We start from the raw sequence: 21852 nt of genomic DNA on the forward strand, positions 1-21852 counted from the left end.
AAGAACAGTCTTCATTCTTGTCAAGTTGCAAACTGGCAAGATGAGAAAACAAACAGCAAAAAATATTTTAATTTATAAAAGAATTAAATATAAATGTAGTATGCAAAGATCTACACTAATTGCTACAAAAATCTAAAGAAGCTGATAGAGAACAGTTTTTTTTTTCCTATTTAAAAGTCACCATAGATAATTTTATAGAAGATATCCCTCATAGAGGATTCTACAGGTTACATTAAAATACCCACAGAAAAGTTATTTTGCTCTCTACAATTCTGTATTACCTTGCATAAGTTAAAATTAACTTACACAGCAACCAGTTCTTAAGAACTGTGAACCTTTCAACACTTGGAGATGGCGAAATAATGCTACCCGAGTTGATAGAGGAGGAAACTGAGGCATTATCATAATGAAGAAAGATATTCTTTCAAGGTTTTTAAAGCTGCTACCTTTCAGTTTAATTGACCGTCTGCATGTTCTTGAATTATGAGAAAAGATAAAGAAGAGTGAGTGGCTGGGATAAAGAAGACTGAGTAGCTGATTTACTTTTGCCAAACCATTTGTAATTCTGTATATCTCTATTGCATTCATTCCTATTTGTCTCCTCTTTAAACTAAGCAGCTTTCAAAAATACCTTTATATAGAAGTCTGTTAACTTTTCTTACCCATCTTCAATCCTGCCTCAGTTTCTGCTGTATTTTTTCATAGACAGAGGCAACAGAACAGAACACGACTTACCCAAAAGGCCACATAATCAATGTAGATAATAACTTGTAATATTTACAGGGCTATTTGCATTCTTCTTATAGCCTAATCGTGTATCAGTGCTTCTGAGTGCCACTATGCAACTTCTGACTGAAATGTTACCCATGACATTTATAAATGGAATTTGCCTCAGTGGCAGTGACTGGCATTCCACTAGGGAAGGGAATCTGTGTCCTTCGGATCCAGAGGCTGCCAGGAGCCATTTAGATCTTTTTAATCAGTGCTGATTAAGGCAAGTCAGATGACTACCCTCAAATTTATCACTGCCTCTAAAGACCTTGCAGCAGCCAACAGCTAGTGCAGTCAGTGCAAGGGATTGTCTTGACCACACGTCCTCTCTCTGCGCTTAGGAGGACTCTGCAAGGGGAATTACACACTGTCTCTAGGTAATCCACCCCAATTTTTCACCGAGTAAAGTGTGTGCCCAGAATACAATTTGGGGATTTCAGCATTACGTGTAGATATCAATTAAACTCATTGTTAGTGAACCCGTCTTCTAAGGCGTAGTGCATTTAGGGAACCAGTAACAGTAATCAGCTCCTGCACTCTCAGCCTGCACACAACTGAAATAAAATTTGATTATAAATAGATTAGATGATAAAAGTTGTTCAAAAACCTGCCTGTAGCCTTGCTTCATGTATTCATGAGAGCACTAGCCTACACAGGAAAAATTCTTATTGCATCCACTACATCAATAAAATGTACTTTAAGCTTGCTTGATTTCCTCCATGCCACTAAATAAAAATGTGTATTTTAGAAGACTGCAAAATTTCCTTGAAAATATTACTTTTTTTTTAATATATAATTGACACAAGCTCTGTAAGGGGCAATCAGTTTCTAATCTACTGTTGTGCTTCTAAATTAACCCCTTCCCTGACACTTTCTGCTTAGAAACACCTCAGTATTTCAACACTACCTTTCTCTTCAAAAAAGAATACACTTTGGATTTTTGAAAGTTATCATAAAAATCAAAAAAAACCAGACAGATTTTTATAGCTGCTCTATTGTACAGCTACTAGAGTACAAGTCCTTGTGGAAGCCAATGAGTATCTGTTCACAATAACTTCATTCATGTTCTTTTTCCCCAAGGTGAGACTCTACAGGTTACACACGAGCAGACACTTCTCCCCAACACAGTAAACCTTCCATCACATCGACCCCCTGGATTTATCTTAATTTTCCATTGGCAAAGCAGTATGAAGCAGCACAGCACAGTCTGGAAGTAGATCCATAGTCTTCAGGTACCTCTTTTAAGCAGCATCTGAAAACATATTAATGAGACACACAGAGAGAGGGAGAGAGACATGCAGAGAGAGGAAAGGAGCTCAACAGATTTGCCTTCTGGTATCACCTATAACTTCAAAACCTATTTGGCTTTGCTCAGCAGGTTTCTGGTAAGTTATTTGGAAGCCATGAGTAAAACATATGTACTACAGAGCAGCACTTACAGAGCAGCCAGAGTATTAACAAGGGAAGGAGAAATCAGAAGGATTGTCGTGCCCAGCCCTCTACCGTAGCCTGTAAAAACAAGAGATAATTCTGTTCCATAAGGTGATTTTCTGTAGCTCCTCAACATGTGACTTGTTAAAGGTGACTAGGTACCTTCTGTCTGTGTGCTATGGTGAGGACACCTAACATGTGGTGGAGCACTGCAGACAGTGCTCCATCTCCTCCTCCTTGCAGTACGGCAAGGCCATACCATTACATACTTGACAATGAGTACTCATGTGGTGACAGACACCAGGAACTGCACCAGTCTGTATTTTAGCTTCACTAATCTAGAGAATACATCTGTAGTATTACTTCCATGCTCTAAATGACTGATGTGGGGATTAGCACAGTCCACTCCAAAAAACAAAAATAAAAAAAACCCCAACGTGCTATCCAGAATGTACCAGTTACTCTTCCTAACCGGCACCAGCATATTCCTGAAAGTATTCAGCATGCCTTACAGTCTTTCCTCTTCTACTGAATCACCCACTGTGAAAGAGAACAGTAGAACACCAGTTTTTCATGTTGCTATGTTCTATCTAATTGTGGGCCAACCTGAGGTCCTAGTTACCGCATTATGACTCCCCTTATGCTTGACAAGAAACATCAGCAATATAATCCAGCACAGAGTCTGCCTTCCAAGGCTTTAATTTTCTATTGCTTCTTATACCATTTTTCCCTTGGAAAGATTATATTCAATCAGATGCTGAAGGCCTATTAAGAACTTTCCTACTTGCATGAACTGATCAATTGAAAATTTAAGCAGTTTACCCCAAAGAGACATCGCAAACTTTTTCTCAATTCTTTTCTCAAAAACCCAGTTTCTTCACACTTAAGGTCCAAGATTTCTACCATCTTAAAAATATCATTTTTTGCAGAACGTATTTTCTACAATTTCTTACATGGTTTTCTGTCAAAAGCAGCATACTTTCCGAATTATTATTGCTCTTAATTTCAATCTTCTCTTTTGGAGACCGTAAATTAGCAAATAATAAAAATGTTTGAGTCACACAAATGCCTGCAGAGTCTGCAGTGTCTGAAAACACTCCTGCATCCCCATATTTTACATATTTGTCCCCTGTTTCTCAACCTTTACCAATCTTCAAGTCATTTTTATAATGTATCGGGAGTGAAGTTCATTTGCAGGCAGCTGTGATACGAGTTTCCTCACCCTGCCCTGCCACTGACCTACAGCCTGATCTGAAACAACCACCTTCTTTCAGAGTAAGAAGTTATTCATTTACCATAATAGCTCTATTTTGGGCCTTCTCAACAAAAACAAGCAATTGTGCCCAAATTGGCCACTGTTTTAAACATACTGACAAAAACATGAGGATGTTTCACTTAGCATTGGCTCACAACTGGGGGCAAAAAAAAATTGTATTTAGAAAGGAGGTTGCTACATACTTTAAAAAAATGTATCAGAAATTGCCATTTCGTGTTTGTAAGGATTTGCTTCCATTTTATTCTTTATGCTATGAAGCTTATTCATAGTGAAAAATCTAGTTTGCTAGCACCTCAGTGCATCACAGGCAGCTTTCCAGTGTTACCATTTTCAGAAAATAAATTAAAAAATGAGATAATCAGATTATTGGACAATATTTGGAAATAAATGTTTCTGATGAAAATAATTAGATACAAGCATTACAAGTTGAAACGCAGCTCAGTGTTAAAGAGACAGTTTAGAAACACATGGTACATTTATCACAGCTCCACAGACAAGTTATTGAGCTGTCTGTGAAAAACAGAGCCAAACAGGAAAGCTTTCAGCAGAAAGCAGCGGTTGAGGTCCTTGATTGATAGAGTTAGATGATGCAAAGCTGTCTGATGGCCTTTCTGCAAAATAAAGTGAAGGAACTCAAGGTCCTTCATGACGATCTCTGACCACAGATGAACAGCTACTTTATTACAGCACAGATTGAGGTTGCACCTTAGTCCATATTCTGCCACTTTTGGATGCACACGGTTAACTTTACCAACAACCCACTGTGTTTAACATAAGTGTCTGCCATTTTTACAGGATTTTAAAAGAAAAAGCAGACTGTATTAGTTAAAAGCTCTGTTTATCTGCAATAATTACAAGTAATAGCATTGGTTTTTTTCCACAGGCTTTATATTGCAATGACTGGTCTGGTCTCATTTAAAAGCTATTAAAAAAACAAAACAAAACAAAAAAAAAAACAAAACAAAAAAAAACCAAACACTGCTGTGTATAACAGCCAAAATTTACCTGCTGTGCTTCTTATTTCAGAAATGAAGCCATTTCTTCCCCAAGTGTAATCTCTATTTTCCTAATGACTTTTTAGGAAGTGTAGCTCCACTTTTCACTGACATGATGCTAGTTAACTTCATAGAATATATATTCTCAAAATCTGAGAATTATTGCATTGCATTTGCTTTTAGCAGAAACCAAATGTTCATCTCCATGTTTGAATTATCTAGGAGAACTTCCTTTAAAGTAGAAGAGTTAAAACTGGATGACCTACATAAAACATTTACAGACACAAACTAAATGATCTGACATGTGAGATGCTGTTCAGTTCAGAGAGGGCTGCGACTTTTCCTTACATTAGAAAGTGAGATTTTAGTCAGATTTTTAAAGCTATTTAGTTGCCCATGATGCACACCGTGCTGCCTCCTCTTTACTTTGAATTCAGGCTTAAGTTACAGTCAAATTCTATGACTCAGTCACATCCACACTGCCTGTAAGACACAGCTGGAATACGAGACAGTTCATTTTCCTATGCCACACCGTCCTTGCCACTATTCTCATGCCTGGTTCCAGGTTTCCCAGCCACAAGAACTACTGGACTCCATCGTTTGAGTCATGACGCAAAAAAACATAGGCCAGACGTATGTTTAAGATCAACATATGGATTTGAGCCTCATGCTACAGTCTGATACCAGCATAGCTATGGGAGGGTAGCACCTAATCCTTGTTTATTGGAACTCGGGCTCTCTCTGCTTTTGAGAACTCACATATGTCAGGAGGGTTTTAGGTGCAACTTCTGAATTCTGCATGGTTAACTTCAAAGCTTACCACTTTGGAAAGGGCCAGCATGTTTTTCACTGTTATCCAGGTCAGAATAGCTTGGATAAGGAGGAGGAAAAGGTGCAAGGACCACCTATCTTTACCTTGCAAACCTTTTCACACTGAGTGACATTTCTGATTTTAGAAAAGCAAAATACTCTACAAGAACTTTTTTTTTTAAAGGACATGAGTTCTTATTCTACCTTGCTTATCAAGTTACTAAAGCCACTTTCCATAAGTAATACAAATATATTTTCCTTTTCCACTCTCATTCTTTTTCGCTTTCAAGTTACAAAGTTCGAATATGAAAAATGTATTTTGATGTTAGGACATAGTCACCAGAGTCTAATAATTGTGAAAGCAGTAGCTTATAAAGTTAAAGTACTTCAGGTTAAGCAAAAGAATAAAAGCAGCATATCTGCAAAATCTTAATGTACAAAATAAATGTTGATTTATTTTGTATTTATTCTGTAATTCTATGAGGTATCTAACCAACAAAGTTATATGTTGAATGTGAAAATGCATGAACAAAAACATGTTAATTACTGGCAGGCTAGATGAGTATTGTGCATGGAGTTAGAATTCCCAGATCTGCCTAGTGCCATTCTTAGAGCTGTCCTATTCATTCATCTTTGCGCTTTGCTCTTAGTTATAAATTTTAATCATCAAACACTTCACATGATTTTTATTGGATTTATTCCGAGTGATGTCCTACATATTACAATTCCTGCAAAATGACATTCCCAGAATTCCTTTCCCCCTCCAATATGTCATACAAAAGACTTTCCTCACCCAGAGCCCCATAAAGAGGAAGCAGCTCTCAATTGTCTGGGTTAGATACTTACCCAATGGAGCTGTGGAGAATGATAACAACATTGATGGCTATCAGTAAAGACAGGCATTGGAAACAAGAGATTTCTGTCTAAAACTTCAAATCATTATGTATTTTTACATACAAAATTTGAAACAGACTTCAAAAGCATTTACAGTTAAAGTAGCATTTCTCTGATTAATTCTGGGAAAGTAATTTTTGGTATTCTCAGGCTTAAACTATGCAAAATATTACTTAATTATATTTCTTTGTTTCATAGCTTCAATCTAGGAAAAAATCTTTAAAAACAAAACACCATGTCTAGTTGATATAAATAAAGTTTTAAAAACATGTATTGACTTCTCCTTGCTATTAAGCATTTTGGATTAATCCAGTTGTTAAATGGTTGTTCTAGTAACTGGCCTGTCATCTGGAAATGTTCTTAGATTGTGGTTTTTTTTTTTTTTTTTTTTTTTTGACACAATGTCCCTGCAGAAAAGTTGGGCAGTGTGACATAAAGAGCACGGGTTTGCCTATCACACTGATTACTTGATGTAATAGTAAGCAAGCTTAAGTGAACTGTGTGTCTTCAATCTTTCCAATCACTTAGGGATGGGAACCAGAGGATACCATCCATCATCCATGGCCTGAAACATATGGTGCATCAGCAATCTTAGGCTGACCTAAATGATAGTAAAAGCTGCTATGCTGTTCACAATAAGAAATTGTTGTCCACTGAATTACAGGTTTGTGATTAGATTGCTAACATGGCCAACTTGATGTATAAGTGAAGTGTCCAGGAAAGATATTCCCTAGGATCCTTTGAAGATTAATTTATACCCTTGAAATGTGCACCAATCACAAAATGAAAAAATATGTCAAGATATTTTTCTTGTGAACAAAAAAAGAACTGCAAGGGTAACAGCTATTAATTTGTTTCTGGCAGTTTTAGCCAACAGAATTCAATAAACAAGGTTCTTAAAGCTTTCTGTTTTGTTGCAAAGCATTTACTGCTTGAATGCTAAAAACAGAATACTACAAACCTTACGACAACCTCTCTTTTAAGACAGACAGCTTCCCCTCACATCTTCCCCCACGAACTGATATAATGTCAAATATCACATGGACAGCTGGACAAAGAACAGAAAGCTTGCTCATTTTGGTGTACTGTATTTTTATCTATTGGCTCCGTAAATAAACACAACATTAAGTATCTATCCTCAAAATAATCTAGAAAATATACAGCAATATACCTGGCCACTGATCCCCAAATTAGCAATCCTGACAACTATAATCTATACTCCCTGGAGAATGGTATTAATTCATCACTTGTGGAAAGCTGCAACTGTGGAGTTAAGATTCAAGCTGCAATACCAAGTTTTGATTGCAGTGAGGGGAAGCAGGGAGAGGAGGGGAAAGAACAGGGGCTTTTTACCCCAGGGTAGCCCTACCCCTTAAAATCCTCTCTAGGAAGCAGAGACGAACAGTTAAAGTCACATTTTAAGAGGTATTGTCAAATAGCGAAGAACAAACACTTCAAGAGCAACACCCTATAAGTATCTATGAACTACAGAAGAGCACAATTCAAATGTAAAATATATATGTGCTTACATGCTATATATGTGCTTCAAGACTCGTCACGAAAATCTGCTTGCTTCACCTAACTTCTTCAGGAAAATTATTCATAGATTCATAGAATTCTTAAGGTTGGAAGGGACCTCTAGAGATGATCTAGTCCAGCCCCCCTGCACACGCAGGGTCACCTGGAGCATTCCATTACAAACCAGAGAAACTGTTTCACTGACTGGCTGTTATGCACATGTATCACAAGGTACTGGAAGGATGGGTTTCCCTTTCCATATCCTTTTGCCTATCTTTCCTGTGCAATGCCTTGTACACACTTGGGAGGCAGATCTGCTTGTTGGGCCTCTTTTTCAGATTAGGCCTTCTAGGGATGCTTTAGCTTTCTTCTAGAGTAACTGCCACATAAATCTGTAAGGCCACATACAATTCCTATTTTAAAATATTCTTGGCCATGCAACTAAACTATTCTATTTCATAACACTGAAGAATGCAGAGTCTTACATTCATCATTTTTAAGCTATTCCTTAATATCATCAGCAATGCATTTCATATAACACACCACATATTGTACCATGACACGGATACAATGTCAAAGGCTAGAGGGTCTCTCTTTAAGCCTTCCAGTAGGCAAACATGATTTAAGTAACTAATTCCTTCCTATGAACTGCGGATGATCTCATCTGCTACCATCATCTGGATAAACCTATTTCAAATATCTCCCTTATTTATGCCAAAATGCTCTGTATTCCTGAAACAGATTAAAACTAGTGCTTGCTTATGTAATACAAGGATAGATTGTTTTGTTTCAGTCAGTATAAAGATTTACTGATGTTCATTGTCAGCATTAGCCTCTTTAACCTGGTGAGATATAAAGCCTTGTCAGCACTCCACTGTCAAAAAATCCCAGAAAATTTAGCAATAAGGAGATATTAATATACAAAACAGCCATGCGGTATTAAAAAGTCAGATCTACTTTTCTGTTAATTTAATTTTGGACCGTAAGGCAAAAGAAAATGCAAAACTTTCACTGATATTAGCATGGTAGAGAAAAAGAATACATGGACCAGCTATTAATTGTTTTTCAAAAAATCTTTCCAGAATCCAGGTTCTCACTTCAACCTCTTCACTAGGCTATCTGAGCATCTTTTAGTAGTGCAGCAGGTGATGCAACTAACATCCATCAAATAAGAACAATACAGGCATCCGGTCTTTAGGGAATTAGTGATAGGTATCTTAAATGTGATGCAAGTTGAGTTTTTCCAAGTGTAGTGGAAAAAAATCAAAAACCAAAACACACAAGCCTCCTCTGGCATACTTACTGGAATTTGAGGAAAAAAAAATACTCAGATGTACTGGAAAGTTTTCTGCATTACCTTCATTATGATCTGAGGAAACACAATTAATTGTGCAGTGCTTTGAAAGAAGTGAGTAGAAAATAGAATGCTCAGGTAGAAAAGGATGCTTAGTGGCTCTAACTCTTGACCTGAAAATAAAGCATATTCTGAAGTACTAGATATAGACCAGGGATGACAAAAAATACTGAACAATATCCTTATTAAATTCTAGAAATTGGAAGCCATATTGTGTTGATTACCTTACAAATATAAAATACTACTTATTAATGTTTATCTGCTTTAAAAGATTAGCTCCTCATTACATAAAAACAGAACTGAAGGGAATTGTCTACTCAGAAAACAGAATTCAGGTCTGACAGTATACTAAAAAATAAAATCCAGAGTTACTCTGAATACAAAAAGTAGCAAAGTTCTAAAAAACTACAGATTAGCAGCTTTTTAATGGACTAGAGTTTCTTCACATGCATTGGGACAGGAACCAGGAATGGGGAACAATCTTGCTCTAAAGTAGTTTTTACAGCTTTTGTCTGGCTTTTGCTAGTGAGCAGTAAAAGGCAATGGGAAAAAATGCAGCAGCAGCTGCCATGCTCTAATGATATAGAGTCCTAGCACAACCGTGCACATTAGGTCTGCACCAGCCACAGCGCTGCTCTCCTGCTGAGCGCGCATTTCTGAAAATACAGAAGTCCTTTTTAAAAATGGCAGCAGCATGCAGGAATACATGATGAATTTGTCCTCAAAGGAGTGTAGGGAAACAAAAAGGGAGCTACCCTATCTTTATGCAGGAGTATAAAAAGATGATATTTACTCCAAATTTTGACATTATTTGAGGCTTCCCAATGACTAAAAAGGGCTTTGAATGAAAGATTTTAAAAGTTCAATACAGTCAACTACAGAAACAGTGAAGGAGATGCACAAAAAGCATTTTTTTTTTTCTTTGTTACATTAAATGGTTCAGGAAGTTGCTTAACACAGAATCAAAAGCTAAGAGCTAAGATTACTCCCTCTACTTCTTTCTACAGTACTATAGAAGATTTCTGATAGGAACATTCATTGGCTAATTACTTTAAATACTTTGCATGTAATTCTTATACACAGGTTAAAAGAATATGACAACTAAAAACTCTGCATCATGACCATATTTTGGTTACAAAACAATTAATGCTATTCTACATTAGCAAGTCAGTCAAGCTGAACAAGTGACTTTCGTTACATTAAATCAAAAGCAAAATAGATCCCAAGTTACATAACAGAAAAGAGTCAGTACAGGGGAACCAATAAGGCCAATTATCTGACAGAATGGACAACAGAGACGAGGATTTGACAAGTACGTTTTAACACTTTTGGATATTGCTGAATTGAAGTCAGAGAAAGGCATACTTCAAAGCTAACGAGTGTAAAAAGAGTAAGTTTTATTCTCACTACTTTTTTGTATAAAATTAGGAATGTCTCACACTGTTGCTGTTGCTTTACACGCTGAATATCTGCAATTCCTTCGTTTGTCAAAATGAAGCTGGCACGCAGAACCAGGTTTCAATTTTTTAAAAATTTGTATTGCACTTTCCCTTTGCTAAATAAAACTTTGCTGTAACATAAGCAGTAATTAAAAATGAATCATTCAATGATAACTTTATATGACTATTAAAGAGTGCCTGCTTTTAATAATGTAAAGGTATATCATATTTTTCACATTTGGTATGTAAAAAAGAACAAGTACACAGAAAACAAAATTGTCTAATCTGCAATGAACTTAGAATACTTGTCTCTTTACTGTATTCCTGACCAGTGTCCTAGAGGAATCCTATCCTTCCTAATGTTTTGGAGGAGTCCGAGATGGCGCCTGTACAATTTGATTTTGTGTAAAAATACACACCAAATCTGATTTCTGCTACATTAAGGAGTTCTCTGGTAAAATATATGATGCATGGAATGAAATAAGCTGTAGTTCAAGAATGAGTCTTTAAGCTTGCTTCCTTTAGTACTTGACCACTAATATTAAAGACTACTGGATCAAAATACAGTTTTAATTGGATATATAGAAGATGATATAGTAGTACAGATAAACCGCAGGTTAGATGCTAAAATATAACATTGATTTGTATTCTTTTACTGGAAATATTTGTAATATGAAACTAGTATAATACACTCATTTGTAATGCATATTCAGTACAGAAGCAAGCTATTGCTGTCACCACCTTATACTCAAAGTCCATTCATCAAATACAATGCTAGATTAATTGGCGAGCTGTTTCGCGGACTAAAACTAGATTATGGATGAATAATTCTCATCAACAGTGACAAAATGTTGACTATACAATAATTTCCTACACTGCTTTTGGTACAACACGCACACACAAAAACTGGCCTATCAGAGAATTTTCTAACAATGGCCTGAAGTCTAGTATTTTAAATGAACTTAAGTGCATAAACTTGTCCACATACACACACCCAAATATGTACTGGACATTTTCACTCCACCACCAAAAATTTCTCCTTGTACTAAACATTCACGAGAAGGAAATTTCATTTTGCATTCATTTCATTTTTGTTCCACTGATCTCTGAATTTTGATATACCAACAGAAGTAGTTGCAAGCTCATCTCAGTGGTGTATTCTTTGATATTTAAACTAACAAATCTGAACTGTAGCTTCATTTGTCTCAGTAACATAAAGTGAAGGCCATTATAAAAACATCACATAGAGAGGAATAAAGCCTGTGCTTCGTATATTTCTTTTCCTTTTCCAATTTTTGCCATTCCTAGAATATCAAATACACTAATTCTTTCACTTAATATCTGTGCATGTATGTCACAAGCCTGAACACTTATTCGCACAACTTTCCTAAAAGGTGTATTTGCATTTTACAAAGAACTGATGGATACAATGCCAGAAATTTTTTTACCCCACAATGCTGTCTGCAATGTAATAGCTTTGGATCACTATGCAGTAGTAGAACAAGTATCCATGAGTGACCTTGTGACACTGTTTTGATGCACTAGCTGAATGGAGATCTTCAACAGTGGAAGAAATTCTGTAGGTTAATTCAAGAGAATTCACTGTAGAGTGCCTTGAAGATAAGCAAGCAGTTACTCTCAAGGAAGGCATATATTCAAATCAACTACAGGAGGGACTATTCCATTTCTTGGTTTCTAATCCCCGGGCTACGAAAGGGGAACAAGGTTTGTACTACCAACCTTCCTCCTCCCGACATGTTTTGCACACGGTTTGATAATGTGCTAGGTATATATGCTGTAATAACTGCTACAAATAAAAAAATGAATCAAGAATGACAGAAAAGTTAGTTTTATAGCTTATATCAGTATGTGCAAATAACTAAATTGCTGAGATGTTAAATGTGTTGCTTCTGAACATGACAGTGGCAAACCACCACTGACAAGCTATTAAAATAGTCGTGTTAAGGTGAGTTTATCGGTGTTTAGGAAAAGCTGAGAGGAATAAGTGAAATGTACTTTCTAGAATTATGAAAAATATCAAAACTAGGGAAAATCTCAGCTTCTTGGAAATATTGAGCCCACAGAAATCAATGCTAAGATTGCTATCAATATGTTTGGAAGAGGCCCAAAATGATTATCTCTGACAGTAATGTAAAGAAATTCCAACCCTTTGCATTTTTATTTCCTTTTAGTAACAATGGAAGAATATACTATGAGAGAACACAATCATCCTTTTCTCTGGCATGTTTTATGTGAATATCTTTTAAACTCTTTATTTATAACAATAATGCTTTACAGTCTTGGCTTCATTATTCAATTAACAAATGTTTTTCTCAGTATGAAACTATGGAGGAGAAAACGGTGTTTTAATAGTTAAGTTAAATAGTTTTCTAAATTTTAGTATCCATATACAAGAAATAAGGATACAGGAATCTCCTAACACATAAGAACTTTCTGAAAAATGATTACGTAATATGCTACAAATTTTACAGGTGATGAGGATTAAAAGCCAAATACAGAAAATTTACTGTTTTTTTTTAATGGACACTTACCTACTGCAGTGAAAAGTTCTTGAACTAGAAACCTGAAATGATATTAACTACTACCTTGATCTCATACAAGGTGACAGTTGTTGAGTAATCTATGACTACTTAGTATTTTGAAGATATAGGAAGACATTTTAGATTAATGATTAAAAGCACACAGACTTGTCTTAGTAACTATATAGTCTGTGGATTTATTCTCCAATTTAATTTCTACATATCTTCACATGCCACAAATAATTAAGTTCTACTTAACATATTACAAATCTCAAAATTTGAAAATTCTGAACAAACCCAGCAAGTTCTGCAGTGCACAGTGCAAAGATACACAAACCGAAGAAGGAATATTTGTGCTCTTGACATACTGTGACAAAATAATACAGCAAGCTAAAATATTAATGGAAATACAGGAAAAAGTTAACAAGGTATTAAATAGTTACAATGTAATAGTTCTTTCCCAATGTTTCTGTATGTTTTCAGGCTTTTCCAGGATACATTCAATCATTGAGCAGGTGATGGCATGTAAAAAAAAAAAAAGCAAACAAAAAACAACAAAAAAACAAACCCTCCTTTACAGAATTCATACAATCTGAATCAGTGTCAATAAAGTCTACCTTCTCGCCAATGTAAGCACATAAGGTACTCATTTTTGCTGGTAAATTCTCTAGCTGAGCTTGTTGAGTAAACTGAAAATAGCATTAGAAGAAAAAATGACAGTGAAGATTACTAGACATGCAAAAAAAAACCCCTTTCAGAGGATGGAAAGCTAAAGGAACTCCACTGAGTTCATAACTTTTTTGTGTCTCGATACTTAATTGGAATCAAGTAGCAAGGCAGCTAGGTTCATGTAATCATTTTGGCACACTTCGCATAGCAGGAATTAATTTTCATCTGTTGCAGATGGATTTGAAACAAACCCAAAGACTTGAACTGAAGTTTACAGATGCATATATCTGCTATTTGTGACTTCAAATTACTTCCAACTTCTGTTTTATGTCAAAACACACTGAAATACACTCTGAAAATTCAGGAAATTTTGATTTGAAGCCAAATCTGAATGCTGTAGCTAGGGATATTTTAGTTACAATGCATCTTGTCCCAAACCACTTAAACTAATACGATTTAAGCAATTTCCAGTGTAAGCAATACATAAATTCATATATGACAATTATTCAAAGCTTTTCAGTTCTGCCATATTATAAGTGTCCAAGTTACAGAGACATTTTGTTTTGTGGCCTGAAACAAGTACCACTGATCATTTTTAGTATTCTGGAACAAGAAGACCAGTAACAAATTTTCATGACAGACACTCAATGAGATTATAAATTAGTTTCCCAAGAGAAGACTCACTAATAAGATTGGATTTAAAATTTAGGTCACTTATTTTAAGACTCAGCTAATGGGCTAAAAAAATGAGAAGAACTTCATAACATAAATTCAGACTCAATCTTTTCTACCATAAACATTAGCACCCTTGTAAAGTTTCAAAGAGTAAGTTTCATGTTTCATGATCTAATTGTAAAATGGATTTGAGTTCTCCTTGCAGAGAGGTTATTTCTAAAAGAAAAAAAATATTCTGTACTACATTATGAAGTTATAAAATTTAAGCAATTAATTTTTAGTGCTATGTAAGTCTGATGTCATTGAAAAGATAAATTTGTAAAATTTCTCTTCAGAATCAGTAAATCACTGAAAATCTCAAATGCACTGTTTCCTTTATTTTTAAATGTATTTATACTACTAGAGCTATATTTGTACAAAATACTGAAAAAGCAAATTCAACCTTTTCTTCTTTAATGCTGAGAAATGATCAAATGCAGAAATTCTTTAAGTACTTGACAATCATACAAGAAAACTGATTGCCTGATAAGGTCAAAAAGAGGCCACTTGGCTTGTCTTGCACAGAAATAATGTATTATGAACTCATATTCCTAACTTGCTCTGAGCACTGAAAGTTCTGCTAAAAGAATATATCAATAAATTTTCCACTTACATGACAAAGGAATGTTTTTAATGTATTGCAAAACTATCTCCTATACCTCCTTATTTTTTGGCAGTGCTTGTAACTTACCATTTCCATTCTCTAGCATGGGCAGCGGTTCTCTGCACACTGCTGTCTTTTTCAAAGTTTTCATAGTCCTTTGAACTTCTGCCAGCAGCATGGCTTGCACTGCCTCAATAACCTGTCACAGATGCAAATTATTACTTGATTATATCAGTATTTCAATTAGTTATTTGAAATTATCAAATACTTACAGAACCACAACTTTTAGACTCTTACATTGGACATCATTAGAAAGACAACAGTTACCAACAGTTTCCATGCAGTGATAATCAGTTTGTCTCTATACAAACATTAGAAATAAATGCTAACTGGACAGCAATTTCCCTCCCTCGAGGTGTCTATTCTCAAGTGCAAGTAACTGCATAAAGGGCAGACATTCTAAAGTTTTTCGGACAGTCTTCCACATACCAGCTTAAATATGATTTTAAATTGGTATGTACCCTCCCTTGAACTTTCTGGAAGAATTCTGTATTACTAATCAAGTATGCTAATTCCTGGGCTGCCTACACACATTTCTAGGGGCAGTTGCAAATTCAAATAATTAAACAGCAAAAAGGCAGTAGATGCCCTTAGTGACAAAATCCTTCACTGCAAACAAACATTCTATGGCCACGTTCACAGTGTGAGAGCTCCCGGCACGTGAGCAGAGCCCTGCGCGTCCTGACACGGCGCAGCTCCTTCAGCTTGCTGTAATGGCACTTCCCTTCACAGCGGAAACTAAAGGTGCTTCCGCTTCCTCGCATCCTTTCAGTCCTGAGCTCTGCGGATTACAGATCCCAAACTCTTACAATGAATCTACAATAATTAAGAACAAAACATGCGTGAATGCATTGACTGTCCTACAAAGTTTCTGGCAAAAAGTTATCATTCTGATGGGGGTATGCAAAAGAACTGGGCATATTTTTCAGAAAGTGCTGCATGCAGCCTATTTTTTTTTTTTTTTTTTTAAACATACGATTTTCTGATCTGCTAAAACCTGTCACAAATCTGCATCAGATATTCATTACCTCTATCACTGCTGTGTACAGCAGCCAAGCAGCATTTGTAATATTCAATTTCCTCCCGCATCTTAGAATACAACACGAAAGTACTGCAATTGGCACAACATGATATTGCAGAGGCACCTGTAAATCTCTGCATGCTGCTCGTCTATGACTCTGTTGAATACCCATTTTCCACAGTGCTCAGTGTGATTCACATGCTTAATTTTGCCTTCTGTGTTTTCCCCAACAATTCCAATATCTTGTCTGACACTGTATCAAAGAGCTAAAATAAATCTCCAGAAAGATTTCACCTATTTCTACCACAAAGCAGTCTCCACAATTTCCCATGAACAACCTTTATTTTCTCTGATAGTTTCCAGAATTCTTTAGCATCTCTCTGGACATTTGGCCATTAATATATGTTTTTACAAATGCATTTAGAGTTTGTTTTACAGTAAAGTAAAACTGTGTAAAACAGGCATAAATAAAGAAAATATTAGCTCCTTTGAACTACTCCCTGCTCAGACAGACATCCTTTATGTGAAGTGGCCTGTGCTTTAAAAGTAAGGTCCTTTATCTTTGACTCATCCCACCTTATTTTCGATATTTAATGGAAAGGAAAAAAATGAAGAGAAAAAAATTACAGATGCACTGCAGGAATCAATAGGAAGAGAAGAGCAACTCCAGAGATGATTCATTCCTCTTAAAATCCGAACAGTCCTTCCATGGCATCCATCTTTTCCCTTTAATGAGAGGTGGAGGCTAAAGCGACGCCTCTCCTCACATAGGTGCTTATGTCAGAGATCTAAATACGGCACTAATAGTTTTCCCAAGGGGAGAGACTGGCCTAAACAGCCAGCTGATACAGAGGATATAAGTTTTCTTGTATAGAGAAGGAATACTGCTAAAAGGTGAGGGTTAGATGGTGGGGTTGGATCTCCAAATCAGGTCCTAAGATTTATACATTTAAGCTATCAGATAACTGAGGAATGATTACTTTTAGCATGAAATAAAGATAGATAATGGCAAAAGTAAAACTTTATCCTCATATAAAAAGTTTTAGAGCATGCAGTCCTTTTTATATCCATCTCTGAATGGAGCACTTTTTACACTTAAGTAATTTTGGGTGGAGTGGGAACACGGTATCAAGAAGCTATGGGTTACCTGAAGAACAATAAACAACAAATTGCACAAAAAAGATTTTACTTTAACATTTTCTGAGGAGGTTAAAAAAAAAAGTATTTCAAAAACATGTTTCTGAAATTTAGGACATGAAATTTAGGATCATGAAATCCTGGACAGAAAAGAAGCTCTCAAAGCCCTTCACCTTTAGTAAGTCAGTTATAGAGCACTGAAGTCCAAATCAACCAAATGCAGCAGGTTCTTTCAGACTGCTTGTTTGCACAGAATCTCTAACAGCACTGTAAGATGACTAGGAATCAAAATACAACAAATCCTTTGAATCACAGAGTCAGTATCCATCACTGAGAATAATCATAAAAAGAAGGTTTTTTTTTTTTTTTTTTTTTTTTTTTTTTAAGAACAGGGTACCTAGGGATATTTTGGATGAACATCCCCATCTACTTAATCATGCTGCTCAGGATTTGTATGCTGGCCATGAAACCCTGCTTGTAGAAAGGAAGGGTTACAGAGCCATCCTACTATAAACACAGCATACAAGGCTGTTGGCAGCTGATAACCACAACCCACTGCCAACATCAAAAACCCTTCTGAACGTTACAATACTTACAGCAGTTTGGCTGCAAACAGGAACAAAAAAAAAAAAAAAAAAAAAAAAAAGTACTACAAAGGTGTTTAACAAAGCTCATTACAACTACAAAGCTGTCAAAATAATGACAGATTTGAGCTGAGCTGATATAACATGGTATTTGCAGTACTTGACAATGTTACTGCCAAGTTCAGTCCAAAAGCTTTTCAGATGAAACAAGTGTGGGGCAGCTTGCTCCACACCTCCTAACCCCACTCACTAACTTCCTTTGGTAGGTAAGACCCTTTTCATTGCCTAAGTCGCTAAATTCACTGCAAACTAGTGTATTGATCTCACATGATGGGTTATACCACAAACACAAACTTTGACTATACCGCTCTACTCTGTAGTTTTAGCAGCTGGCCACATCAGCAAGGGATTACATGAATTTCAGCTGACCGTTGCAGCTATCGAAACTGAGCTCCTAATATTTATTTCATTAAAAGCACTCCAAAAACTCTTATTGTGAGAGGAAGTGGGGCGGTCTGAGTGAAGAAGGCTGAAATAAGTTGGAAGATGTGCAGACAGGTAGACAAATAATTAACTGAAAAGTTCAAGATAAAATGATTAATTAAATTGGTTGTGAATATTTGCAGACCACTCCTATCTCTAATAGGACAGGAGATCATTGCAATGATACCCCTGCATGCTTCCCAACGCTAGAAAATAGCCTCACTTCAAATGTAAGGAGCACTTTAACAATTAACATCACAAAACGAACTTTGGGGCAGGCGGAACTCAATCGCTTGCAGACCAAGTGCTCCTGTCTTCTACTCCTGAACATTAACCAGCCCATGCTACCATGCAAACTTGTTTATATACGTACTTCCAAAACTGAAAATGACTTCTGCATTTCACTATTTAGCCGACTATCTCACAGTTACCTGATGACCACAAAGAAACAGTAATTAATTTCCCAAGGTATCAGAATCTTCACCAGGAATAGGTACAAGCTTGATCTGATCTGGGAACTTGTGACTTACTAATTTCTCTAGTAGTTCTTGAAAAGTATTCTAATGAGTAAGGATTTAGGATTAATTATACACCCATTTAAGAAGGCATTCTGTTTCCTCTGTAATACATTGTTAATGACATTATAGAGCTCTTATTTTCCTGGAGTCCAGAACAGCATTTGTCATGTAAGTCACATCTGATTCAGGTTAAAAAAGCCAAGTTAACTAATGCCATGAGAAAAAAAAAAAAATAGCAAGCACACCTTAATTCGTAATTATTTTTGCTACACTATTTAGACATGTACTTAAAATCAAATAGTTGCCAGGTTAACATATTTCCCACTGAAACAGTCATGTACTTTTCACAGATCATAAAAATGGCACCATTTATGTAATAATTTAACACCATAGATCCACAACTATCACATTACATTAAAAAGTAAAAATATTAAATTGTAGCTAATTATCGCCTAAAGCCAAGGTCACAGTTTAACCATCGACACAGACTATTTCTTACCTTTATAGATTGATCACTCCAACAAAGAATGAGTTTCACCAGTGAAATATTCTCAAAATCAGGGGCATTAAATCTGCTTTTATCTAAAAAACACACAGGATTTATGAACTCAGGTTATAAATACAAGTAACACAAATAGAAAATATTTAATGGTTTTAATTTTTATGTCAGCAACATAGTGAAAAAATATAAAAATAATTTCACAGAATATTTCATCTGATGCAGATAGATGACACTCATACTGCTTATTATTGTCTAAATATTTATTCCTCTCCTAAATCAGTTTAGTTCATTTCATTTACAGACATTTGATACCTCCCTACCTGTGATACCTTTAGGTTTGATACTAAAACCAGAGAGGTTCTGTTTTAGTCTTGATTTTCTATAGATATTGGCAATTGTCACTATCCCAATAAAGTGATTTATTTCGTAAAAATTTATGTCAACCTGCAGATTTATGCAAATATATAGAAATTTAGGCTTTGTCTGCATGTCTAAGTATTTCAGAGATGACTACACTATCCTTCTCCAAGATCTTCCAAACAAGTTATAACTGAAGATTCTAATGTTTTACGAAAAAGTCAAGTATGAAAGCATAATTAACTTGATACAGATACCACTCCTGATCTCAGATTAGCTCCTGTATCAGGAGCTGTATCTGAGACCACTTTAAACAGAAAAATCCTTCAGCAAGTACTTACAGTGATTGGGAACAGTACAGCAAAGATGGTAACTATCTAGCCTAATCCTTTGCTCAGGTGCAAGACAGCTTGACTTCAGTTTTGTGACCCAGATATGCAAGAAATATTAAAAGCTACTTTAATTTGGTTGTGTTCTCATTACTTATCCACAGGTTCTATTCTATACAGAAGGTCCAGAAAGGTCAGTACAATCCAAATGTAAAGCCTTCATTCCTAAAGTTAACCATGAAATCTGCAAGGCTCAGATAGAATTTTAGTCTGCAAATATCCTATTATCCTATCACCTGCAAAAACATAATGTAAATGAGGAGACAGGATCCAATGATCTAAAACATCTGAAGGAGTATTAACTAACATCCCAATAAAACTACTTTTATATCCAACATCAGTTTAGTAATCTCTACAAGCCCCATACAATTCTCCCAGCTAACATCTATAATCTCTTAATTTCCTATCCCTTAATTTGCTACTACATCATAGTTTCTACAATTCTGAAGCATACAAGAGATGCAGAAACAAAGGTATGCCAAAAGCTGGTTTAAATAGACATTTTAAAGCTTATTTACACACAACTTTTTCCTCACATAGTACAGGGTCCAGGTTTGATCTGAAACAATCTGTAACACCAGCCTAGACAGGACTTAGCAAATACAGCATGTTCATACTATAGCCTAGGCAAAGCATATTGACAAATATCCATATGCTGTTTAGCTTTTTATTTAAACATTCTTTAGTTGGTTGCATGTTGCAGAAAAACATATTGACTGTCCTGCAGACCAAGATTGCTGAACTATTCCCTATGGGATGTTAATGTGAAGAGATTACTTTATTGTGCCTTAAGACAAAAGTCTAAGGACATTATTGAAAAGTCAAGATAACTCCTCTATTACTAAGGCAACAGTTTGCTTGAAGGATTCTACATATTGTTGGGCTGGCATGTAATGGTGTTGAGGGAGATAGCCTGGAAAAAGATGACAATATTTGTCTTATTACATTCCTGTTTATTTTTTCAGATGCCTAGATAATGTCTTTTGAAATGCAACTATTTTCCCATGACACAGAATGTGTCTGATGCAATTTTTTGAATTCAATGTACATTCAATGTTTTGTTTACATGCCATTTTGATATTCGCAGACAGATGTAATGATCTAGTCCAGTTTCAGTATTTGAAAAAGTGAAACTTCTCCAAAGCAAATAATCTAAGTGGCAAGGTTTTTTACTGCTTAAGTGTGCTTTATCAACAAAATGCATACAAAAACATAACACCTTTTTAACCTAGTATCACCACTCCTCCATATACTCACTGCTTGGTAAATCTGCACAAAAACTGGGGAACGAAGAGCTGATGGTTTCCACATTTCGCCACTTGTTATGTACGGACTCCGATTTCTGTGGACTAAAAAAATATTAAACTGTTACATAAAAAATGAACCTAATCACTAAGATGTTTCTCTTAAGTTAGTGACTGATTGCTATCAATTACTAACAACTGTAATTTACTCAAAAATCACTGGTATGTTTTTGCTCTTGAAGAGCATCTCACCACTGAAACATGCACATGTAGACAAATCTGGAGCAGCTCCGCTCCTATGCAGGATATTCCATACTTGATTCAAAGTTTATTATAGCTAATTTTCATATTGTATTCTAGAAACAAAAGCGTATGCAGTGAAATGAAGTCAAGTATAATTTTTGCAAACTGTTTGTGCTACTTTGGTGATAAATTGTCTTAAGTAAATATTGCAATACTTCGGACTTCAACAAATAACTATGTTCTCAGGGACTCTTTCAGGAGCCAAACACTTCAACACAAAGAAAGAATATGGGAAGAGG

At 35.7% G+C, this 21852-nt stretch overlaps 1 protein-coding gene across 1 annotated transcript in view; it reads right to left on the bottom strand.

The window, feature by feature from the left end:
• WDR72 (WD repeat domain 72) overlaps positions 1–21852 on the bottom strand; it is an 85402-nt gene that overhangs the window by 21425 nt on the left and 42125 nt on the right. Inside the window, exons 15-17 of the mRNA XM_010219296.2 lie at positions 21324–21415; positions 19318–19400; positions 15103–15214 (exon numbers count right to left, since the gene is read on the bottom strand). Of these exons, the coding sequence (XP_010217598.2) occupies positions 15103–15214; positions 19318–19400; positions 21324–21415 (287 nt within the window). The remainder of the gene's footprint in view (positions 1–15102; positions 15215–19317; positions 19401–21323; positions 21416–21852) is intronic.

Source organism: Tinamus guttatus, unplaced genomic scaffold, assembly GCF_059628265.1.
Source record: "Tinamus guttatus ecotype Peru unplaced genomic scaffold, ASM5962826v1 Tinamus_guttatus_pri_ptg000004l, whole genome shotgun sequence".
Lineage (NCBI taxonomy): Eukaryota > Metazoa > Chordata > Aves > Tinamiformes > Tinamidae > Tinamus > Tinamus guttatus.